The sequence below is a fragment of the Carassius carassius genome, chromosome 50 (genome assembly GCF_963082965.1).
Source record: "Carassius carassius chromosome 50, fCarCar2.1, whole genome shotgun sequence".
NCBI lineage: Eukaryota > Metazoa > Chordata > Actinopteri > Cypriniformes > Cyprinidae > Carassius > Carassius carassius.
Window position 1 is genome coordinate 16559836 of NC_081804.1, and position 26449 is coordinate 16586284.

The 26449-nt window shown below is 35.9% G+C and overlaps 2 protein-coding genes across 2 annotated transcripts; one reads left to right on the forward strand and one right to left on the reverse strand.

Annotated features, from left to right (window-relative positions):
• Positions 1-7176: 7176 nt before the first annotated feature.
• On the reverse strand, positions 7177-17151 carry LOC132133278 (NLR family CARD domain-containing protein 3-like). The gene is made up of 7 exons (XM_059546083.1): positions 16576-17151; positions 16119-16235; positions 12907-14724; positions 12557-12730; positions 9621-9794; positions 8763-8809; positions 7177-8676 (listed from the first exon to the last, which is right to left on the reverse strand). Exons 1-7 carry the CDS (start codon positions 16725-16727, stop codon positions 8138-8140), a joined length of 3021 nt encoding a protein of 1006 aa, XP_059402066.1. The 5' UTR covers positions 16728-17151; the 3' UTR covers positions 7177-8137.
• A 7081-nt stretch (positions 17152-24232) lies between these two features.
• On the forward strand, positions 24233-26021 carry LOC132133420 (uncharacterized). Its single transcript, XM_059546227.1, has 5 exons — positions 24233-24258; positions 24344-24441; positions 24547-24694; positions 24840-24960; positions 25582-26021. The coding sequence occupies exons 1-5, from the start codon at positions 24256-24258 to the stop codon at positions 25860-25862; spliced, it is 651 nt and encodes a 216-aa protein (XP_059402210.1). The 5' UTR covers positions 24233-24255; the 3' UTR covers positions 25863-26021.
• The last annotated feature ends 428 nt before the right edge of the window (positions 26022-26449 follow it).

Here is a 26449-nt window from a genome sequence, read left to right on the forward strand (position 1 = left end):
CTGTGTGGCTTATATCTGGGGTGCAATCCAAAATTATTGAAAAAAACTTTGCCTGCTTGATGTCATCCACTATAGCAGATATGATTTTGCTGCTCAACAAATCAATCAGCTCATTCTGCACATGATGGCCTAGGTAGCTGTTATGACTTGCTGTTCCTCTTTCGACACGGTTAAGGTGATCTTTCATGATGGGATCAAACCTGGCCCTAAGTTCGACCTCTTTGAGGAAGTTCCCATTTGATGGTGTGAACAGTGTTTCTGTGTGAACGAGTAATTTCGAATAACCAGTGACTGCACGATAGCAGTGAGACGTGTCAGCACTGCTCTCCATCTCACCCTTTCAGCCTCCAGAAGTGCCTTCTCCTGCTTATCAATAGTTGTCCCACTTTTTAACCTCATTGACAGTTCCTTCCATGCTTTCATGCAATTGAGGTGTTCTGTACTGTTTTCATGTGATATGAGATAATTGCTTGCATGTTTCCAATTTGCCATTCCTGCACTTGTTAAATTGATGTTCCTCTTGGAAAACAATTTGCAGCAGAAGCAAAAGAGGCTGTTGTTCTTAATTGAATAAATCAGCCAACTTCTTGCCATCTTTTCACCACTTACTAATGTCTTCTTGAAATATTGTTGGTGGCAACTTCTCCCATCTCTCTCATTCATACGGAAAACAAAGCCAGGTGGCACCTTACTTGGTCCTCTGCGAACCAGCTCAGTCCGAATCCTGTCAGTCAGATGTGAGGGCCAGTTAGCAGGGTCGATTGACAGAGGCTCATCCTCACCAGTGGGGCTCAGTGGGGGTTCAGCTCCAGGCATTTCTATGAAACAGCATATTGGCATATTACTCAAAACACATAGCAGTGAAAAAACATAGTCCTACTCATAAATGAGCAGAAATATTAAAATTACATTAAATTGCAGTTGTCCAGTTGTCTTGTAGCCTACACACACACACACACACACACACACACACACACGATATGCACACCTGAAAGCTCATGCTGGGGAGAAGTAGAGGCAAAGAGGTCTTCATCCTCAATATCAGATATTTGTGGAGACATATGTGTATCGGAGGAGGTGGTTGGCTCATCCTGAAGGGTCGAGACCATTCCAGAAGAGGCCTGTGTAGCGGGGGAGGTTGTTGGCTCATCCTGACCAGTGGCAGAGGATGCTCCAAAATATTTTAGAAGTGCCCCTGAAATTGCAATTGAATTGCATTTGAAATCAAAAGACCATAGGATGATGTTTTATAAAGCTAAAACAGCCTGGGGTCAAATTGACTCAAAACATAATAGAAGGGTTACATAAACATGCTCTTACACACTAAATGTCTGTCATGACACGCTATCCTCCTAGACCCGGAAAAAAACATTTATTTATTGTAATAAATAAATATTACCCCCCCCCCCCCATGTCATCACATTGTTTAGAGCATAGAAACAAATGGTAAAAAAAATATTGAAAAATTATATTTTATTCATGTTATGCTATGGTAACTGGGACTCAATTGTTTAAAAAATAAAATGACTTTAAATTATATGTATAGGCAAAAACAATGGGATTTTATTTTTTAATCACCAAAAACTTTTTGGGTTTCAGGACATTTTTCAACCAAAATTTGTATATTAATCTAACTTTCATGGAGGAATCATTAGCTCTTTGGTTACTGCCTCAATTTCTATGCATGACACACTTTTAGTTATGACTTGTATTCTTAGGAAACTATACTTAGCATACTGTGTAGCAAATAAATAGCAAATGTTCGTCTTTAACCTACAGATTTGAAAATGCTGTTGGTTATTTACAGGGCCTAACGTTAAACCAAATGATGGAAATGATAACTGAACTTGTAACAGTTTTATTGCAAAGCACAATATTATAAATTAGATCTCGTGATTGAGTTGAAACCAAATTATTGTTGTATAAGCATAGCAAGCATCATAGCTAAAAGGCTAACAAAGAGTTATAGCCACCACCAATTAACATTAGCCCTTCATTCATGAAATGGATACTGTAATCATACAGAGAGAGAGAACATAGTTGCATACCTTTATCTTTTGCTCGTTTCTCCTCTTCTTCTTTTCTTTTCGAAATTGGGCACCTGATGGCTTTGACCTTTTCTTCTCCATCTCTGTTTATTTGGCACTCGACAATCAACAGATTTCCCATCCCCCCAACTGTCACTCACGACCAGAAGTCAAGACTAAACCAATTCACCTTGATGACCGCATAATCGTTTTGTATTACCTAGTTTCATTTGCAGGAACTATATGCCTGTATTATAACATTATGAATGAAATGTGCGTTATTTGGAAGAAAGTCGAGGTGTGTGACTGATTTTAGCCTATTATTAATTATATTAATAGTGTGGATTCCCCCCCGCCCTGTCCGTTCAATTTGAGAGACCCAGAGGTGAAATGTCGCCAGCGCCTCTCGCCTCGCCCCCTTTTACACTTCTCTCACAACACACAGCTTCTGTGCATGGTACATTTTCAGCAAGCAGGGGCGCCGGCAGCTGCAGGGAGCGCCAATTTGCCAATTCCACACACAGTGAAATGATATAAATGATGAAAAACCATTTTGCGACGCAGAGGATTTTCTTTTTTAATCTGCTCGTGTTGCCGCCCCCAATGTGTCACGAAAAAATGACGCCCCGGGCGGCTGCCCGGTTCGCCAGTGCCTAAAACCGCTACTGATCCTCGAATACCTTTCTAAACAGGGTGCTGCTTCGAGAGATCTGTTGAAACAGCTCCTTCAGAAAGCTTATGCAAGAGCAAGTGGTAGCCCCTGTGTGACAGGCAAGACTTAGTATAAAATGCAAGGCTCTTTGTCGTATCCCTTTAAAGGAATCTTTCCTAAGCCTTGAGCTCTACTCCAGGCCAAGGCCCTAACAGGGAACTTGGGTATGTAGCCTTGGCCTTTGTTTCAAGTCCCAACTTAAGTTACATTCCTGCTCTTGCTCAATTCTCACCTGTCCTATTGTTTCCTGTCTCCACTCCCATTGTTCTGACCATTAAAGGTGAAAAACCCCATTGCAATAGAAAAATAAACCTCTGAGTAGTAAAACATTTTATAATGGAGTCTAGCAAGAGATTAGAGAGATCTCCCTTGTTTCTCACACGTTTCTCTCCCATTGTCTTTTTGGATTCAAAAATGTCTCAGTTGTGTCTACTTTTATTTCTCCTAAGGATTTTTAGGAGAAACATCAGAGACACTGTAGAGACTAAAATGAGAAATACAAGAGAATCACAACTAATTCTCCTGAGGATAGAAAGAGCAACCACTGAGCAATAAAATATTCCTATGATGGAGTCTGGATAGAGATTGCAGAAATTCAACAAAGAGATATTCTATGTTTCCTCCACCACATTCTCAGTTTTGACCTTTTTTTCTCAAATATTTCTCATGTTTCATTGAAGGAATTTTAGGAGAAACATCTGAAATGCTGTTGATACTAAAATGAGAGATATTTGAGAATCTCATCTGAGTCTCAAGTGCTTAGGAAAAGCAACCACTGAGCAATACATTTTTCCTATGGGGATCCCTACACCTACTAACACCAGATAAATCTTTATTATTAAATACCCGTGAGGTGCTTTATTTCCACTTTTGGAGTATTTCCTTTATTTTTATTGAAAGGGAATGCCTTTTCAATCTGATATGTGATGGGAAAAGGAGAAAATATGTTTGGCAAAAAGGTGGATTGAACTTGAGTTGACTGAGTCAAAAGCTATAGTTCAGTATCTTATCTCCTACACCACATTTGCTGTTGAAGAACAAGTGTGTTTTTAGTTAGTTAGTCTACAGTACATAGCCTTTGCCAACAAGGTGGGCTTTTGCACTTAATGTAAATAATTATTTTATTTAGAAATATTTTATATTATACTACAGTACACACAAGTAAGAAGAAAAACACAAACAATTAAGAGGATCTTTAGCAAGTTATGTGCATTTTGGTATCATGAAGTGTAGGGAGTGGACGGCAACCCCCTAGGCCTGAAATTCTGAAACTACAGATGCACTTAAGTATTATGTAAGTTGGTCAGAAACATTGTAAAGATCAGCCAATTGCATTCAATATAACATTTCAACTATAATATATTTTCATTTTATTGTAAATAAAATGTAAATAAAAAGTAATTATTTTTCAAAGGGAACATAGACACACTCTTGGACACTTATCAGGGAGTTAAGATTATTCAAATTGTACTGAAGCGCTTCACAATGAAATGTCTCTGTGTCATGCTGCACATTCACCTCTAGATGAACACATTCTCAGTCTTTTGTGAGGTCTCTCTAAATAAATGTAGAAATGTAAATAAATGTATCAAACTCCATCTGTATCTCAGGAGGAGGGGTCATTAACTGATCATTTATTAAATATAACGTACATAATAATAATAACAATGTATGGACTGATCTGATTTGTTTTTAACAGTAGTTTAACATTTGTGTTTTCCAGATCCTGTTTCAGCACATTGACTCGAGAGTTTAGCTCCAAACCTAAACTCAGCAGGAAAGTGGATCTCATGGACCAGAGTTGAGAAACCCTGCTTTACCATTCACTCCATTCATATGAAATTAAATTAACTGCTGAGTCGTTGCTTTTCTTAAAGGGATACTCCATCCCACAATGAAAATTTTGCAATTAATCACTTATAATCACAGTCACTTCTGCTGTCTGGACTGTCAGAACGGCTGGTTCTAAATTTGATTTGGTTCTAAACTTTTTAATTGGTATTGTTTTAATAATTTCATCTTCATAAACAAAATATATAGATTTTTGTACATTTCTGTGGATAATCATAATGATATATTTGTAGAGCATCATGTGTAAGATACAGAGCAGCTTCTGAAAATCAACATACAGTATTAAGAAAAGTGACATGAGTCATGAGATATTAGTGAGAAAACCACAAGTACAATACCCTTCAGATGCACTATAATAGTGCATTTTTGCAGAATCATGAAATAAATTAGGAATTTGAAATAATTGCTTATAGAACTTTAAATAGAGGATCAATGAGAAAAGTGAGATACTACATGAATACATGAATATTCACAAAGAAAGATCTACAGATTTTTTACACTTATCTTTTAAAGTAGAAAGTAAACATCTAATGTTTTGTATAAATAATATATTTAAAATATGCTGAGCATGCACAATATCTGAATTTATGTTATTATAATTACATAATTATATAATATAATTATAAAGGTTTCCTGTCCATAAATTAAATTCAAATTCAAACATTTAAGTTTCATTCTGAATGATGGAAATTAAATAAATAATTAAATAATAAAATAAAATAATAAAAATAAATAAATAAATGAAGAGATTGCTCTTTCTCTTTTCTAGAAGGGGGCGCTACATGTTCATCAAAGATAGAAGAGTGCTCAGGCTCTAATCCAATTCACCATAAAACTTCCAGTCTGATGCAGCCCACATAGCAATATTTTTTCTGGCCCAGCTCTGGTCTACACAAACCGTTTTCCCTCGGCCCACATACTGCAAAGAATGATGGCCCTGGAGTGGCCCAGATCTGGAATAAAGACAAGGGCTACACATGGGCCATAACTGGTCAGAGTCTCAGCCAATTAATAGCCCAAAAGTGGCCCTACACTGGGCCTTAATAGGTTATAGCATTGGTATCGATTTTCAGCTATAAGTAAACCAGAAGCCCCAAAACTGAGCCACACCTGAGCCTTAAATAGCCCAGACCCAATACAGAATATTAAAATGTGATATTATTGCATTGTATTTCTTTTACAATCTCTCTCCGTGTGATTCTAAGATTAATTGTACTGAGAATAATAATTTAATTAAGTGCAGTTTAATGCAGTTTACTGAATTAATAATTTGCTTAATTTTGAAGTGATAACTTTTCATTCTGTTTTGACTTGCCATTTCAAAGATTTAATAAACCCAAATGAAAGTTCATTAATTAATGAGCACACTGAAGGTACATGATCTGTATTGTCAACACAGTCTCACTCTCTACTCGTCAAATGTCTGACGCATGGTCAAGGGATCTGGCGTCACTTTTTTGACGCACTGGGTATACCTTTGGCGTTATTTTTCAACGTGCAGGTTAGTCCGATAGACTTCTATAGAACTCAGCAGCGTTTAAATTTGACGTCTTGGGTGAGCACACTGCAACGACACTAAATAAATAAAATAAAAAAGAATAGGCTACAAAAAATTATATATGACAGAGATCGTTTTTATCTGGCCCTCCAACTTGTTTTTGAGGTTTAAAAATCCTCGCAATCTGATATCAAAGTGCTCTCTGTGCAAAGGCTTAGCGCGTTCATCAGCGGTGAGTTTAACAACACTCAACTGCAGGTGAAACAGCATTCAGCGGTGAGTTTAACAACACTCAACTGCAGGTAAAGCAGCATTCAGCAGTGAGTTTAACAACACTCAACTGCAGGTGAAACAGCATTCAGCGGTGAGTTTGACCAAAGCAACGCTCAACTGCAGGAAAAACGGCATTAAAAGGTGAGTTTAACAATGCTCCAAGGCGCGTTCAAGTAAGCAGTTTAACCGTTTTCTTACAACCCATTCTTGCTTATCGCTTATTCATAGTTTATCACTATGAAATCACGTTCAAGAAGTCTCATTCAGCACACATCGTGATACTTGCCATCAGTTTACATGTGCCACAGGTTCGGTGAGTAGATGTAAATACGCTCTTTTAATGCCTGTTATAAAATGTATTCTGTCTTCTTTATTAATCAGATTAGCGCCATATGTTTAATCGCTGTATTATATCAGTCATCCGAGGCTGTCTTTGAGTTTCATTGCGTTTAACTAAATGAACACACCTGCTAACTAGTGTGATTAAACTCTGTCGGTCACGTGACGTGCCATAGACTTTCAATATATTCATTTCAGGTTCAAAGATGTAAATTTGTAGTAAAATCATGGTAACCACGACACGTACAACAGTAACAAATTAAATTTGAAGTTAAAACCCAGCAACGGGACATTTACCATGTTTTTACCACAGTAACTGGAGTTTTACTATGGTATATTAATAATCAATGCAACAATACAATAATCATCAAACTAACTATGGTTGTACAACTGTAATGGTAGTTTTTTTATGTGCTTTTATTTGACAGATATCACAAATTTACTGTACCATGCTTTTGAAGGTACATGTCCTGTATTGTGTTAGACTGGACTCTGTGGGTAGAAAAGGGACAAGTTGCTCATTATAAAATATACAGTAAACACAGAGGTTTACATTAAACACTGCAGATTTACAGTGAACACACTGCAGGAATAGATCGTACATCTGGAGAAACCGGTTCATTCACTTTTGTCTCATATTCGAGTCTGAGAAGACAGGAGGATCTCAGTGACTCTGCAGTTCAAAATACCACACATATCAAATTAGCCACAAAATAAATAAATAATTATTTAATTATGTCAGCCCAAAAGCAGGAAGCAGCTGGTGTGTTCAGAATGCAGGAGATGAAGTGATAGTAGTTAATTATATAATAGATATTTTATTGAGTCATCTTAGTTGCATCTCTTTCCATGTTTAGTTAGACATTGTCTGACTAAAGCAAATTCAACAAGTGTTATTATACCCAACAAACTCAACATACAGTTAGGATTACAGTAAGAGAAAAATAACAAAAATGATTGAAATGACTGCAGTACATATATATAATACACGTGTATGAAGTAATGTGGAAGAGATAAAGAAATAACTTGAATGATGTACAACACAAATGTGTATTTGCTCTCTTAAATATGCTCTCTTATTAATCACAAATATCACTTCTGTTTCTAATTTCTGTAGTTACGTCTATAATTCAAATTTAACCATACCACGAAACCTTACGGGTCTTAACCTCACCCGTATCGCACATCAATAGCAGAAACAATGTTTTGCAATACAACATCAACATAATACGTTTTTTTCTTTTTTTTCATATGTAGTAGTTAAAGTCATCTAATATAAAGTGGTACTGAATATACAGTACATAGCAATTTTACATGTGTTTAACAACATTTTTCAACATGCATTTACTATTTCAGTTAAATTAATAAATTATATACCTCATACAACAAATATTTTCATAAACGGACATGTGACCATGATTAGGAAATAAGTAGAAGTCAGTTGTTTGTCTGTTGTGTAATCTTACACAGTGAGAGTGAGGAATCAAAATCCTTAAATCCAGCATAGAGGGGTTCAGTGAATGAGGCGTTGAATGTGTGTAAGTGTGTGAGTGTGTGTGTGTCAGAGACACTGTAGAAGGACAGAGTGCCGGCCGGCCAGTCCAGATACACTCCTACTCTTTCAGACAAGGGTGAAGGAGCAGGAATGTTTTCGTTCTGATTGTTGTGCCAGAAAACAAATCCATCATTAAGGCAGAGAAGACACCAGGACTTATTATTGTATCCAAACTTACCAACAGTCCCTTCTTTGCTGATTGTTTTGTAGGCGACTGCTATACGAGCCCAGCCAGTCCGCTCAACCTCCCAGTAATGGCGTCCAGTCAGACTCTCTCGACACAGAACCTGAGGAATAGCTTTAAATCTCTCTGGATGCTCAGGATACGGCTGCGGCTGTTCCACATATTTCACCTCTCCGTTCTCAGACAGAATGAGTTGAGTGTTTGCTGTGTTTGGATCCAGTGTGAGATCACAGAAATCTGAACACAAGAAGAGAGGAAAAACAGTTGTATACTTTTGTTTGTTGTCATTATATATACAAGTGTGTGTCAGAGAAAGAACCTACATTTCTGTAGACCTGGTCGGATCCTGAAAGGCTCTCCATGGTCCAAACTGCAATGACACACACACACACACACACACACACACACACACACACACACACACACACACACACACACACACACACACACACACACACACACACACACACACAATCTCTATCTTAATTTTGTTTTTCCTTTATTTATAAATTGCCTTTTACGGTTTTATTTACAGCAAAAACTTTTTGTTTAAAAATATGAAAACAACATTAAAGAATATGGTACAAGTACAGATTTCTGGCATGAAACTGATTGTGGAGTCTAATAGGTCTAATTCAATCTGACGTAATGACATCATCACATGGCACAGCTGATTGGTACTTTCCTGTGTTGGTAGCCCATGAGCTCGCTGCTCAGCATTCAAATATATGACTAGAGTTTACTGTAAGAAGTGCAGCTTGCTTCAGAAACCCTTGACCTTCCACAGCTCCACATGTATACTTCTGCTACGAGGTGATTCATGTAAACTGTGGGGTTGTTTCATGTATGTTATATTTGCAGCAGCAGTATTTCTTACATGCTCACAGCAGCATGTTGTGTATGTATTGGCATGGCAGTAGCAAGTCTCTATACTTTCTCTGCCGCAGCAGTAGCAGCAAAAGCGTAACAGAACTATTCCGCCAAGACCAAATACATTTATATTGTCATGTACATTACCATGCCAATCCCTCTGAGAGTTGTCATGACAGAACTACATTTTTGAGATAACATAGGGATTTAAGATGAGAAGTACCAGAAAAATAAATTATGATTTTGATTTCTGAGCAATATTTTGTTTCGTGCTAAAGATATCAATATTTCTTAAATTGTACCCAACATACTTGAGTATTTTTAGTGAGCCGTTTGGATCCTTCAGTTTGTCAGAAAGCAGCTGGACTCCTGCATGTCCTGGGTGATTGTAGCTCAGATCCAGCTCTCTCAGGTGTGATGGGTTTGACCTCAGAGCTGAAGACAGATAATGACAGCCTTCCTCTGTCACCATACAGCCAGACAACCTACAGACACACAAGGGTGAAGATTACAACATCTGTGAAGCCCTCAACTCTCAAACACCTGAGCAATCATTGCTGATCTCAGTTTAAAATCAATTATGCATGTCCTTACTGCCATTCTCATTACATCAAGGTACTGTTTATGCATTAATACACTGAAGTGACACCAGAGATCATGAAACGATAATCAGTCATGATCATTCATCACCCAGACAGATACAGGAAATTCACTCTAAAGTGAGTGTAAGCCAGGAGGAGTAAAATTCAACACATCTCGCAACAGGCTCTTTTAAAATAATAAGTTTTACTTGACACAGCACATTAATAACACAACGCTGAGTGAGTGCTGAGTGCTTGGCATGAACTTTGTTTATAATAATAATAATAATAATAAGGCATGAACTTTGGTCATGCTAAGGAAAATAGTTTGTACACTTATTATTATATTGGTGTAATCTGCAGACATTGCAAAAAGTTGGGCTTTCTGAGGTATTGAGTCAGACATCAAGTTTTCAGGCAAACCCCTCATACTGGCCTCAACTCATGTGTCAGCTCGATTTCAAAGATTTAACTCAGCAGAAAGAGGGAAAGATGTTCATTTTAATGCACCACATCCAACTTTTAATGCACCACCTCAGCTTAGGCATACATACAAATAATAACTGTACTGTGAATGAGAAGGAGGGAAAAAAACTGACACAGAAGCTAGGAAAGGAGTGGTAAGTGTTAGATATTATTCCATTACTACTATTACTATTGTCATTTTATCATTATTATTATTATTATTATAATTACTGTCATTATTATTGATATTACTATTGCCGTCATCACAAAATATTATCATCATCGCCATCTTTAGCATTACTATTGTTATTACTACTATGTTAATATTACTATTGTTGTTGTGTTCCTGTAGCTCAAGTGGTAGATCATTGCGTTATCAAACGTTGGGGGTTCGATTCCCGGGAATACATGATAGGTAAAAATTGATAGCCTGAATTCACTGTAAGTCGTTTTGGATAAATACATTTTATTTATTTGTTGTTATTGTTATTAATGTTATTATATCATTATTGATATTACTATTGCTGTCACTAAAAATGTTATCATCATCATATTTAAAGTGTAACTAAACCCCTGGTCAGAGCCTGACTCCACCCACTGACAATATTTGAAAAATGCTGAAAAGTGGGCAGATCACAGCGGAGATAGAGGGGACGAACCGAGGGCGGGGCTGAGCGAGAGCGGCGTGAACATGAGACCCGCAGTGACGGATTGATTGACAGCTGCTGTCAGAGACGCTAAAATGGAGAGTGACTGTAATGACGCAAGTAGCTTTGCAACAGAGCGATCATTTGAAGTAGAGGACTTTTCTCACCTACCTTCACCTGAAGTGGAGGATTTCGAGGTGACTGTTCATATCAATTCGAGCAACTGATTAAAACTGCGGTCTTAACTCCAGCACCGCGTCGCTTTTCAGCGCGAGCTGTGTGGAGAAGCCCATCTCCACCTCCATTGCGTTGGAGAAGCAATCCTGAGTAAAATGCAGTTTTCACACTCCAGCTCTAGGCGGGAACTCACGGTCTTCCAGGCCAAGTGCATGCAACCACTGGCTCCTAATTTTAAAGTCTGCTGGAAAACTATGCAGTCCAGCAGTGCTGTCACAACCAGCCACACACCTACGTACCATCCTGACCACTGTACTAAATACAGATAAATCTACGCTAACTTGAAGATCTAAATAACTATATAATTGATATGCTAAATAGATGCTATAATAGTCTATCCTGATCGTTTCAATACTTGCAATTCCAACTCCTGACTCACTACAGTGATTTTGACGGAACAAGATGGTTTTATACTTCCAAGGGCGTGGTAGCTCGTACCAAGGGGCGTGGTGAACTGGAAACTGCTTACGTCACCTGCCACCGCTTACGTCACTTGCCACCGCAACATCCAATAGGAAAAAAAAACTGCAGTAGCCACCGTTCAACCTGAGGAGGGCAGCACTCAGACGTTTTTACACCATATATTATAGAATTAAAACACTTTATACTCAAATGTCAAAAAAGTTACCTGAAACAATGAACAGCACTAATAAAGCCCCATTCTTATAGATCATTAACTAAAAAAGTTGGTTTAGGGTTTAGTTACTCTTTAATATTACTGTTGTTACTATTATAATTGATATAAAAGTTATTATTATTATTATTATTATTATTATTATTGATATTACTATTTCCGTCAACACAAAATATTATCATCACCATCTTTAGTATTAGTATCACTAATGTTATTAATATTCTTATCAATGTTATCTATTATTATTATTGATTATTTATTTGACTATTGCTATCTACACAACTTATCAGCACCATCTTTAGTATCACTATTACTGTTGCCATCATCACAAAATATAATAACAATAATAATAATAATAATAATTATAATAATTATAATAATTATTATTATTATTATACATGCTATTACTATTTAAATATGTTTTACTATTACTACTATTACTCATTTGTCATTTCTGCTTATTTTTCAGTGCTGTTACAATCATTGCTGTTTTATTGTTGTTTTTGTGCTTTGTTGTTGTGTTTTGTGTTCACCCTATATTGTATGTTTTTGCACTCCTAATAAAAATTTTAAAAAAGAAAGAGGGAAGAGTAGTTGGCGACAACTGATAGTAAGGACATTTCTGCAGCCTTGACAACATAGAGAAACTTGATAAATTACAAATGTATAATGTTCCAAAATACCTTAATATCTTCAACTGACATTTTGGACTCTTCAGCCCATTAGAGAGTAGCTTCACTCCTGAATCCTGCAGGTCATTGTTACTCAGGTCCAGCTCTCTCAGGACAGAGTTTGAGGATTGTAAAGCTGATGACACTATTTCATAGGATTGACCAGTGAGATTACAGCCAGCAAGACTGAAACAGAACAGAACACAAACTAATTAAGTAATTACTCTTATTCTTCAATTATCATTCCAATTACATCTGTTTAATTCTTGTAAAACAGATCAGAACATTATAAAAATAAGCAAAACAGAAAGTGCTATTCCATTCAGAAGAGACTCTTCATTGTGACATGATTAAACACTCACAGAGCTTTTCTGCAGTTGATCACAGCTGGTATCAGTCTTCTTCTGCCCTCATCTGATGTGTTGTATTTCTTGAGATCCAGCTCATCTAGCACCTCCTCTGATATCTGAAGCATGTAGGCGATTGCTGAGCAGTGAGATGGAGAGAGATTTTTTTCTTTGTGTTTCTCTGATTTCACAAACTCCTGAATTTCTGTGGACAGAGTCTGATCTTGTACTTCGAGGAGACAGAGGAACAGATTGATAGATCTTTCAGTGAAGAGTCCATGTTCATCTGTGATCTTCTCTTTAATGTACTGTGTGGTTCTCCTGATGCTCTCTGAGCTGTTCTCTGTGTGTGTCAGTAGATCCTGTAAGAGTCTCTGATTGGACTCCAGTGAGATGCCAAGCAGGAACCGCAGGAACAGATCCAGATGCCCATTTTTACTTTCTAAGGTTCTATCTACTGCACCTTTATGCAAATTGTGCATTGAATGAAAGGTCTTAAGGGCTTCCATGGTGCTGTTTAAATAACAGTAAAACACATAGAAAGCAGCGAGAAACTCCTGAACACTCAGATGAATGAAGCAGTAGACCTTCCTCTGATGAATCACAGATTCTTCCTTAAAGATCTCAGTACAAATACCACAAAATGCATCAGTGATGTCTAAGTTGCTCTCTCTCAGATCTTCCTCATAGAACATCACATTGCCCTTCATCAGCTGCTTGAAAGCCACCTCAGCAAGTTTCACAATCACTTCTCTTTTGGTCTTTAGGAGTTTCTCTGGATCTCTATCTTTATGCTTGCTCATCTGAATCAGCAGGAAGTGGATGTACATTTCAGTAAAAGTTTGAGGGATTTCGGCTCTCAGATCATCTTTAAGGAGCTTCTCAATCACAGTGGATGAGATCCAGCAGAAGACGGGGATGTGGCACATGATGTGGAGGCTTCTTGCTCTTCTGATGTGTGTGATGATTCTGCTGGCTTGATGCGTATCACTGATTCTCTTCCTAAAATATTCCTCCTTCTGAGAGTCATTGAAACCTTGAATTTCTGTCACACGGTTGATGTATTTGGAGGGGATCTGATTGGAAGCTGCTGGTCTGGAGGTGATCCAGATGAGAGCAGAGGGAAGCAGATTTCCTCTGATGAGGTTTGACATCAACACACCCACTGATGAAGACTTATTCACATCACAAACTTTCTCATCATCTGAAAACAGTGACATTCTGCTTTCATCCAGACCATCTAGAATAAACACTACTTTACACTCCTCATAAATCTTTGAGTCCAGATCTTGAATTTCAGGATGGAAGTCCAGCAGAAGTCTGTGAAGACTGTACTGATGATCTTGAATCAAGTTCAGTTCTCGAAATGGAAACACAAACATGAAATCTACATCCTGATTGGCTTCTCCCTCTGCCCAGTCTAGAATGAACTTCTGCACAGAGACAGTTTTTCCAATTCCAGCTATGCCTTTAGTTAGAACAGTCTTGATTTTGTCTTTCTCCTCATATCCTGGTTTAGACAAGGCTTTGAAAATGTTATTACAGTTTATTGGATTTTGTTGTGAGTGTTGTGTTCTGGATGATTTCTCCATCTGTAAAACCTCATGTTCTTCATTCACTCCTTCTCTCTCTCCTTCTATGATGTAGAGCTGTGTGTAGATCCTGTTCAAGAGGGTTTCATTCTCTTGTAGTTTGTTTCCCTCAAATAAGCAGCCAAACTTGTTCTTCATGCTGGTTTTGTGCTGGTCTTTGACTCTCTGAAGGACTGCTTCAGTTCTTTTCTGCTTGTAGGTCTGATCGTAGGATGCAATTGTATCATCTATCTCCACAATGCTGGAATCAAAATAAAGGATACCAAAAATGGAAATGACAGTAATTACAATGATCGTTTAACATTTTAAGAAACATAACAGTATGGATTGTGTACTCTATGTAGTTTTTTTTAGAACATTTAGTGTTCATTAGGTTTCTTAAAACAGTGGTTCCCAACCTTTTTCAACTCGCGGCCCACACAACCACACACATGTTTGCGCGGCCCACTGCAAAATAATTAACTGACCCCGCTATTGGTGGGTTAATATCTTAGTACTCAGAAGCTAGATTATTAACTGTATTTATTGAATGAACTAGGGCAGTGCGTTATGGACAAAAAAATATATATATATATATAAAAAAAAAAAAAACTATTCGATTTCTTTGATCAATTTTGCTATTTCAATTTTAATCACGGTTTTGACACACACAGATATGCTTCAGGATGAATTTGAAACATATTTCCAAAAGAAAACCAATTAGAGCTTTATCAAAAAGTTGTAATGTCTCTAGAACAGACATAAGTCAAAATAATCATTATAGTAGGTGTAATAAAATGTATAGACTTATGGCAAAATATATAAATAAATAAATCCTGTGTCCAGGGACTTTTTTTATTTTTTGCCATGCATTGTTCATAGAGCTCATTAATTTTAGCGGTGCCTCAGGTGTTGAAATAGATTTGTTATACATTATACAGGTTCAGACGTACTCTGTCTGCAGTGCGTGCACTTAAAACGTGTCTCCTCTCACTTAAACTGTGTCCTGTGCACTCACAACTCTCCCTATGCTCATGTGCTAGATATTAATTATTTTCGCACGTTTTTATTTCTAGCCTTTTACCGCGTGCAGTGTAAACGCTCTGGTCCGTTAACATGGGCTCGGAAAAAGGCGCATCACAGACAGTGTGTGAACCTGGGGTTATGTAGGCATATGCCCAGTCTGTTCTGTTCCCGCACTAGACGCGTTGCGTTCTGATTGAATCGGATAGCATACTGCTGGAGGTTAGGGGCGCAGAAAATCACGCTATAAAGTGATTTAGAAATCGCTCACGCTCAAATCATGATTTCATGATGATTTTGATTAATCGCACAGCCATAAAATGGACTGGAAATGAACAGAAAGTAACTCGGGCTGGCACTTCTCAGCAAAACGGGAAAGCCCTTTATGCATGTTTGAATTTGTTTTTCTGTAGCATATTTAATATTGATTTTTTGTTAGTTTATTATATATATGAAATTATGTTATTATGTTATGACTTAGACATTTTTACATATATTAATAACAATATTATTATTTATTTTAATAGTAATTGGCGGCCCACCTGCAATACCACAGGTAGAAAACCACTGTCTTATAACATTATTTAATCAAGGTAAATTACAGTAAATCAGCAACTAAATATTTATACTAACAGTGGGGAAGGGTTCACTGTTCCATCACTGAATTCAATGGGAAACTTCATGGATCTTGTACTATTCACAGAGACATCGCTGGGTTCTGGAGATTTTGATCTTTTCTTCCTGTTGTTTCTGACAAAAGATAAACAAGTTTGTATATTATACACACACACATACATGCACAGTATTATTGTTTATTAAGATACTGTATAATACACATTTCTACTATTTGATATGTCAAACAGACAAATATTTTCTACTAAATAAATTTTCCATTTTATTAAACATTCAGGCAGTTATTAAAAGCTATTTTAATTATTGATGCAATTAGTTATTAAAGATATTTACATACATTTTGTAGAAAACAAGAATAAGCAATTTTGTGAATTATACAAGCTAAATTTGCTATATTGGCATCAAAATTAAATTTAAAATGGGTTTTTATTTAGTATAGACAAACTTCTGGTATAACCTGGAGTCACTGGAGGTCTCTGTTGTATCACTGATGTCAGGGGGCAGATTGTGTATGGATTTATCAGACAAAGATGTACAGCTTGATCTGGGAGAAGGAGATCTCATTTCAGACATAGTGTCTTCATTCTCTCTTTTCTCACGGAAGCTCATTTTTGAAGCACTGCTTTCCTGCTCCCGTGTCTCAAAAAGTATAACTGCAGTCCTTTGTGGAAACACAACAATAGAAAAGATAGTTAAAAACAAAAAGTTAAATAGACATATACAAATAATTATGTACAGATTAGCAGCTTTGCATGTTCATCCTTGAGGTGAAGTTTTGTGTATAATGATTTTGTACTGCACAATGACAAATGTTTTGAGCTTTTACTCAAATCAACTCAATTCAGTGTGTTCTGAGACTGCACACAGACAAAGATTACTAAAAACCCCTAACTACTGGTCAACTCAAACTCAAAACTAACTCAAGATCAGCATGTGTGAGGAACTTTACCATTCAGCATTTGTAGTGTGAATCCACAGAGAATATGTATTCATATTAGTACAAATAGAATTTTAATAATTTAGTAGATTTATGTGGCATATTGTCATTGTATAATGAAAATGGTGCTGAGTTGTATATTTTTCAGTGCATTTCAAACATATGAAGTTGTTTTCCATGTTTTATTATACTAAGATTCATAATCATTTCTCACTGTTGATTCAGATATTAATATTAATAAAGTGAAAAAATCTACACTGATATTGTTTCCAGTCTTTTTACTGTATAGTATAATTAATACAATTGTCCTGACAGTGAAATATCTTTAGACTCACAACAACTTACAGTTACATTCACCTTTACTAATTATTTTTTGTATAATTATCTACATGGTAACATAAGAATATGTTAAGCACTTACCACAATATGCTGCCACTTAAGAGTCCAGGCTTAGGTTTAAACCCTCAGAATGTTATCCTTTCTTTTACTTTCATTTACTCAGCTGGTCAAGGTGACTCTTGATTTAGTCTCGTCTTGTCTTCTTCTCCCTCTAGTGGTGCAGAGCATCATCACAACCTCAGCTCAGTCTCAAAGCAGTTGTTGTTTTTAAGTGAAATCAAACAATGAAAATTAGACTCATTACAGTCAAGTCAAGTCACCTTTATTTACTGTATATAGTGCTTTATACAAAACTGACTGTGTCAAAGCAACTGAACAACATTATTTAGGAAAACAGTGTGTCAATAATGCAAAATGACAGTTAAAGGCAGTTCATCATTGAATTCAGTGATGTCATCAATTTAGCAATCATTTTAAATCAATGATATCACTGTAAATGAAGTGGAACTTCAGGAAAGGAACTAGCTATCATGATATGCTCATGTTGTTTGTTTCATAAGAGAAATAAGAGCTTTTTTGTTGTCAGCACTAGGGATAGTGTTTAGACTCCTGTCTGCTCCTCTTCCAGGAACTCAAACTCCTCCATCTGTATCTAGAGTCACAAGGAGAGGACTATTAATTGATAATTTATTAAATATAACATCTACATAATAATAATAATTTATGGACTAATCTGATTTGTTTTTAACAGCAGTTTCACAGGTTTGACAGTTCCCAGCAAACATTTGGACGTCTTTTGACCGTTGAAAAGACGTCCGTCCGACACGTCCCGTCATGGTTGAAAAATAGTTCCAAAATGAAAGTTGAACCGACGTCTTTGACGTCTTCTGGACGTCTTTTCTGCACGTCCCTGGATGTCTAAATGCGTCGATTTCGGGACGTCGTTGTCTTCTGGATTTTAAATGCGTTGCTGCATAGCTTAAGTGTATGTATATATAAGCCTGCATATAAAATAATCACACACCCACTGTGTAACATCGTGAAAGGCAATCAATTATGTCTTGAGGTGTAACACATCTTGACAAAAGTTCAATATCGGTCCAGTCAGACATGAATGTCCATAAAACATCTTAATCAAGTGTACATCACAAACAATAACACATTATTTGTGGACATATGCAAAAAAGAAGCATGTTCTGATTTAGCACATTTTATTGTTTTTGAACAGTTTAGCATCTGTTAACCAAACTAAAATACCAATTAAAAACACCAAATTATTATATAAAGGGGAAATTCTGTCATTTACTCACCCTCATGTTTCAAACCTGCATACCTTTCTATGTTCTGATGATATTGTTTTCACGTTTGCTTTACTGGGATCAATGACAAAAAATAATTTTCAAGATGATAAAAATCTATTTAAAAAATTAGTTTTTCAATGTAATCTTTGTATCCATTTTGGATTTCTGAAATCAGTTTACAGGCCTACCATTTTCGTCAGAAATATGATTTAATGAGGCTCATCACTGAATAAAAAGTGCTGAAATACTCAATCTTGAAGTCCATTATTATTGTCAAAAATTTATATTTTCGCAGTATTTGTTTATTAATGTTTTTATTAATTGCATTTATTTTTAAATACTTTAATCATATAAATAGTATAAGAATATTATATTTGAATGTGCCATAACCACCTTGCAGGAGCCATTGTTGTCATGTGACAAGTAAATCATAAAACATAGAAGACCCTCATCATAAAATATGTTTGAAATCATTGCTATTTATAAAATCAAAGTAGCGTAAATGATGTTAAACTATATAGAACCGACATGAATTAAAATATTACATTTCTGAGAATGCGTTCACGTGTTTTCGACTAAAATGTTAAAAGATGGTTTCTTTTTATCATGTCTTTATTAATCTTGTCATTGACTTACACAGTTGTCTTATAAACACAAAGATATTTGGAAGAATATTTGTAACCAAGCAGATCTCACAATCCATTAACTGCCATTGTAAGAAAAAAATATTATGATCGTAACATAATGGTGAGAAAATTATGACTATAAACACATTATAGTTGTTTGGCTCATTTCTTGTAACCTCCACCCCCAGCTCTTCCTGGAGCGAGCTTCAGGTGTTCTGCCATCGCTGCATCAGTCTCAGAGACTCCACCTCTTCACAGCAGCTGAGGGAGTCTACAGCTAAAAATAAATAAATAAATAAATAAAAAACCTTGTAACAAGATGAATGAATCATGATTGAAACATTAGAAAAAGGTAATCAACATGCATTAGATTTTATTTTTATTGTATAAAAGATGTTGTGTTTTAATGTGTTGCCGTTGAGAAACACTCTTAACTGGGTGTGTAACTGTGAGAAAGTGAACAGGACATTTCTGATAAGACAGGAGGGCTGTGATGTCCCCTGAACAATTAATTAAAGCGTACCAATAAAAATTACATCAATTTAAGTAACTTTTAGCCTGCTAACGTTAGCGAGTTTTAGCCATACTCAGTGAATTTCAGTTGACAACGTGGGCATCATTTCTCTCGGTTCCTTCGTGTCAAACAAGTGAAACTCAAGCACGTTAATACAAAATGTACTTACCCAACAGTAGATTTTATATAATATATATCGATACATCTCCCTCCTCGAGTATGGAGCTATTCTTGTGCCAATAAAAATGAACATATCTTTTCAAGAAACTAATGAAAATATAAATTGAAACTGAATAAAATATCTCTGAAACTGAAAAAGAATAACTTGCTGGCAAATGTATTGACTTCGTTTTTAATACACTGCATGTTTTGCTAACTATTTCTCATATTTCTTTCGCTGATCTGAACTTACAAATGCGCTTCCAGAGTTTTCATTTACGCTTCTGATTTTTTACGTTTACGCTTCTGAAGTTTTCGTTCGCAATTCTGACACAGACCTACCGTGTGGGCGGGCTTAACAGCGGTTTGCTCTCATTGGCTAGTGAGATTTAGATTGACGGCTCCTTGAACCGGAAAGAGAGACTTCAGCGGCGCGAATTTTGGGTTCTGTGTGACAGTCTAACGACAGTTGAGTAAAACATTATATTAAAGCACATCAACAATATTTATAAAACCGAGATGAGTAATCAGGAGCGCCACGGAGCGTCATCAACATCCTCAACCGCAGGGCATTCGAGGCAGCCCGAGGTAAGTTTAATATCAAATCAATAGACAAATCTAAAAACAAGTTTTTTCTGCTCTCTTTCCAAGTTAGATGCGTGCTATGTCTTTATGTCTAGTAGATCGATCTTGACGTGTTTATTCTTATTATTCACATGACTGCAGTGCAATTTTTGTAGTTTGAGTACTTTGATTGCTACCCCCAACATTTTTATTATACCCCAACATATGTGATGCATTCAAGGATGTTACATGATGTAATTTAAGCAAAGATCTCAGACTGATCTTTATTCTGCAGCAAGGCTCAAATGTCAGCTATACATAACATCATAGAGGTGCTCAACCAGTCGCTGGGTAAAACCAGCACGAGGCAGAGTCAGAATCAGGGGCAGCGCCAGACTGTGGACCAAGAGATGGCCAGGTTTCAGTTTGCAGTCATGACTGAGAACAATGACAGTTACTATTTGCAATGCAGTTTTGTTTACATGTAGCCTATGCATTTATCAGATACTTTTATCCAAAGCAACTTACATAAGCCTACATAGAGTAGCATAAGCAATCTGTCACAGAATGTATATATTTGTTCTACTGTACTTATTTTGAGTTACTAACTTTTGATTTAATCATCTCTTGAAGGTCTTTCCCAGGATTTTTTAAGCGGGGGTCCAAAAGGCGTTTACCCAGCTGTAGTAAACCAGCCAAGTTCATAAAAGCTTGGAAACCATTTGTGTTTTCAGCGTTCCTTTTAAATAAAAATGTAGAAATGACCCCTTCATCAGCAGAGGAGCTGCAACACATGCAGGCTGGACTGGGGAAATGACGTCTGTCAATGACTGATGATTTGACTCATTCAGAGGTAATGCATAAAATATCGATTCATAGGTGATTCATAGAATAACTTTATTTGTAATAATAATTTGTTGTAATTGTGGATTATAGGTAGGTACTATTATAGGTAGTATAGGTAGGTACTATTATAGGTAAATAGTACTATATAGGTACTATTTGGACACCACTACATGTTCTAAGTGCAAGTTACAGAGATTCAGAGAATCACACAATGCAATGTTTTCAGCAATTAAACATAATAATTCAAAGTGAATACCTGAGAATGAACAGCGAAATAATTAAATATTACAAAAATGCTGATCATTTACTTTTACATACTTTTTTTTGTTAAAAAACAAACAAACAAAAAACACATTACTCCTCTCACACTTTTGCTATTTGGACAAAAACAAAATCTTATTTTGCATTTGACTATCAAAAAGTCTGGTTAAGAATGCTACGAGGGAGTAAATACATGTTTTTAACCTCCAGTATCATCAAAATGCCTTTATTATTGTATGTATTATATAGTATGATTATCAGGCTAATTCATTTGATTAATTTATTTCTTTTACAGTTCATTTTCTGTTTGTGAGGGTATATAAATTTTTTTTCCATAAAGCAGTTTGTAAGACTTTTAAAGGTTGATATATATTGATGATGATGTATATGTATATGTATGTATATGTTATTTTTATTCAGGTGGACAGGGAATCTTGTTTGAATCTTGTTCCCCCAGAGTCTGAAGGATACAGTGGCAGTATCATCAGATCTGCAACTTGAGGGGGGAAAACTATGCTGTATATTGTACCATTACAGGATGAGTTCGATCTTTCTCCTCTTCCCTCTGATGCACAGGAATTTTTGCTAATGCCAAAAGCAGAGTGCAAGAAATGTTTTAAAATGATGCCACTTCAAATTCTTGCCTTGCATGTCAGGGAATGCAATACTCTGGAATATGAGACACTCTCAGATTTGGAAACCAGAGGTAAAATCTGTTTGTTGTTTTTTTAGGTTACCTTTTAAGTACCTTATGTAGGCTGCACAACGATACCCTCATGTTACGACTCGATACATATCACAATACGATATTATTGCGATACTCCAAAACGTATGGTAAAAGGTTAATAATAAATTAACTGTTGATTAAAATGCTTAATTTGGTATTACATTGTGTGTGAATGAATATCTTGGACTTGGTGCTAGAAACCCAATGAACAGGACAAAAGTGACACCAGAATAAAAGTATTCATGATTCTGCATCTGAAAATACAGAATTAAATTAAACAAATATGCTTGCACTCTTTCACTGACTAACTATACACAATACATATTGTCACTATCCACGATACATATTGTTGCATTTTTGTATTGTGATACCCCTATTGCATATGGAAATGTTTTTTACATAAATATATTTTTTTTGTCTATAACCAGGTAACTAATTCACCACCAGCCTTCGAGGAAAAAAGGTAATTTACTTCTGGCATGGGATAACATCCTTCTGACTGCTTTTAGTATTTTACATAATTACTTGCTTTTTAGTCGACAGATGCAAAGTGTCCTGTGTGCATGAAAACGTTTCCTCTTCTGGAATTGGAGTTCCATGCAAGTTTTTGTGGTGACTTGGAAAGGTAATGCAGTCTAATTTTATGATGCGTGATGTATATTTTGACATTTCTTGTTGAATCAAAAGCATGTTTATATGGAAAATTAGACTTTAATGGAAATTAGCTACATATAAATGCACTGAATTAAATATTTTTACTTCACATAAACAGTATTATATTTTCACAGTTGCTTTTCTTTCTAGTTCAGAGTCCCTTCAGACAAGGAGCCCTGATATAATGAAGCCACAAAATGAAGAGATGTCATGGTACTTTCATTTAAAAAAGTAACATTAATATTGTTAAGTAATAATTTACTTGTAAAATTTATAACTTATGTATCATGCTGTCTAAACCATCCCGTGCTGAATATTTAAAAGATTTAACAGTTAAATATAAAAACAATTTACATTGAGGAGGATGTCCTACGATGGCTAGCTGCTCAAGTTGACACCTCCAAGGATTTCAGCATTTGTGTGTCCAGAATTAACCTTGTGGAACGAGGTCTGTTACTTTGGAGGCGACAAAAGATCAGCTCCCCGGTCAACACTTTAAAGATTACTTTCTTAGGAGAGGCTGGAGTTGACACAGGTGCTCTACGAAAAAATGTCCTGACAGGTTAGAAGTTTTTTATTTTTTTACTTTGTAACATATCTTAAACACTACACCAAAAAACATTTGATTTCTTGTTAATTTGTTATGGTTAGATATATATATTTTTTGTATATGTATATATAGAACTGATTGGTGGCATAGAGACCACTCTTCGGAGGAGAGGATGGCAAAGGCAAAATGCCAAAATATTCATTGAATGATCTTGACAATGGCCTGTTTCTGTAAGTGTTTCCCCTCAAAGCAATAGATCACCCAAAAATTAATGTTGTCATTTATTCACACTCTTGCCATTCCAAACTTAAGTGTGCTTTTTTTCTGTGAAAAAAAAAAAAAAAAAAAAAAGAAAATCTCAGCTGTTGTTGTCTGTACATTTCTGGATCTAAATAGGAAACATTTGTTTTAGGCTGAACAATCCTTTCAAAAGCAAATGTAATTTAAACAGGTAAATTTCAAATATACACTAACTGGTAAATTGTAAAATTCTACTGTGTTTCTTGTTTACTTGTCATTGCAACAGAGTTGCTGGGGAGGTCTTTGCTGTTAGCCTTGCACAGGGTGGCCCAGCTCCAAGATTTCTTCAGGACTGGTGTTATGATTTTCTGTTGAGTGGAACCCTTGAAAACGATGCTGAGTTTTCACCACTGATTAAAATGGTATCAGAAAACAAATGATCTTAGTTTCTTTCTATTTCATGTATTTTTTTGAAGTGTACACTTAAAGATTTTCCCCTACTTATAGATCGAGGAGGCCTCAGACTTGTCATCTTACAGTGAACAGATTGTCAACTGTGGCTACACGGGGCCTATAAATGAGGACAACAAGCAGAATATAACAAGGTTTTACTCTGCAATATTTTTCAAATGAATTTATTTTATGTATCTTCCACAGAACATATAATGTTTAAACATTAACACTGAAATTTTTGTTTTATTTCTTTAAAGAGCGATTGTAATGCATGCTGCTGCTCGGAGAACACTCATCTTTCAGCAGCTCCGTGAAGGTTTACAGCTTTACCGTTTAATTGACACTTTGGAAAAGAACAGGGAAGTGTGCCGCAGCCTCTTTGTTGTGCAAGGTGGTAATGATAAGGTGAAGTGATAGGATTTCAAAAACGTACCAGTTCTATTTTGCATAGCTCTTTTAAAAGATGTTACAGCAGTAATCCTTAAATTATTGTTTCTTTGTATTGCATGATGCTGTTTATATAATGTTTGTCATTTTTGTTGTGTTTCAGGTGGACTCTCATTACATTGTATCCCATCTTGCTCCACAAATGAGTGAGAGTGACACTCTAAAACATACCAAAGAGGTCCAAATACTGAATCACTTCCAGGATTTTCTTTTGGAGCTCGAAGGTAAGTTTGTATTAATTTCAGGTGTTAATGCAGGTGTTTATTATATTTCTACACTGGTAAAACATTATTAGTCAAAATATGGCTGATAACTGATTGATCAGATCATTACTCCAGTCTTCTGTGTCACATCACTCTTTAGAAATCATTCTAATATGCAGATTTGATGCTTAAGAAACATTTCAGATTATTATTGTTGGAAATAGTTAACATAGCTTAACATTATTGTGGAAGTAGTTATGCTTTTTCATAATTCTTTGAAGAATAGAGAGATCATTTATTAATGCATTTATTACATAGAAATCTTTTAAAACATTATAAATGCCTCCTTGCGTCAATTTAAAACATCCTTAATGAATACAATTATTCATTTGTCTTTTTTTAATCTTACCAAAAATGTTTCAATGGTATCATTGTTTCCACACAAATGCAGCATTCAACATTGATAAGTTATTGATCATCATATTAGAATGATTTGTGAAGGATCATGTGACACCAAAGACTGAAGTAATGATGCTGAACATTCTGCTTTGATCACAGAAATAAATTACAAATGGTACAATTTACAAAATGTTGTGATGTTATAAATGGTTATTAAAAACATTGTATATTTTACTGCCCTAGATGGAGATGCTCAGGATGAGGCAGCACTCTCTGTCCCACAGGTGATGCAGTGGCTGACTGGTCAAGCGCATAGGCACCTGCTTCTGTCGGAGAGAGAGGCCTTTAAAATTACTGTTCAGTTTGACCACACTTGTATGCAACGACTGCCAAGCCACACACTTTGCTATCCAATCATCAGTGCATGCACCCAAACCATTACTTTTCCCACTGCACATCTGTCAAATAGTAATGAATTTAAAGAAATAATGAAAATAGCAGTGCAACACGGAGGTTGCTTTTAGAGGGTGTAGATTTTAAAATGAACTCCAAATGTCCACATAGAAATTCTCTCTCAATAGTTTTAATTTAATCTTTAAAATTCAAAGATACAATGTGCAACGTGTTAATAACTTTACATGCTTCTGAATGGTTACATGTTTTACAGCATTGTATAAAATTAAACGTTTTATTGGCAATTAACTGATTTTCTTTAATTAAAATTCTGACAGAACTGCATGTGTACTTGTGAGTGTTTTACTTAAACATTTAAATATTAAATAGAGCACAATCTTTTGATGATAGCAAGTGTCTGGACATAGAGCTCCCTGTCATTCAAAGGTGATGTCAAGGGATTAATCAATCCACGCAGAACGGCAAGTTTTTGGTCAGAAAAAGGGCAATGGATCTCTGGCACCACCACACCATCCTCTGGGTCAGTATCAGCAGTTTCCTCTGCTCCACCACCTGAAAAAATAAACCATTGTTATTTTACAATGTTAACTGCTTTTAATTATAAAAACTTAAGGCTGACCTAAATTATTTAGTTTGATAAACTGGTAAATTATCTTATCCCAAAGAAGCTATATTTAAGTAAATTAATACTTCACCC

Bases quoted from the DNA above. Each gene is read 5' to 3' on its own strand.
- LOC132133420 (XM_059546227.1), top strand. The intron at 24,442-24,546 runs GTTTTACTCTGC...ATTTCTTTAAAG, and splicing joins AACAAGCAGAATATAACAAG to AGCGATTGTAATGCATGCTG. The intron at 24,695-24,839 runs GTGAAGTGATAG...GTTGTGTTTCAG, and splicing joins TGCAAGGTGGTAATGATAAG to GTGGACTCTCATTACATTGT.
- LOC132133278 (XM_059546083.1), bottom strand. From the start codon at position 16,727: ATGAGCTTCCGTGAGAAAAGAGAGAATGAAGACACTATGTCTGAAATG. The intron at 16,236-16,575 runs GTTATACCAGAA...ATCTTTTGTCAG, and splicing joins GAGACCTCCAGTGACTCCAG to AAACAACAGGAAGAAAAGAT. The intron at 8,677-8,762 runs GTAGGTTCTTTC...TCTTGTGTTCAG, and splicing joins CCGACCAGGTCTACAGAAAT to ATTTCTGTGATCTCACACTG.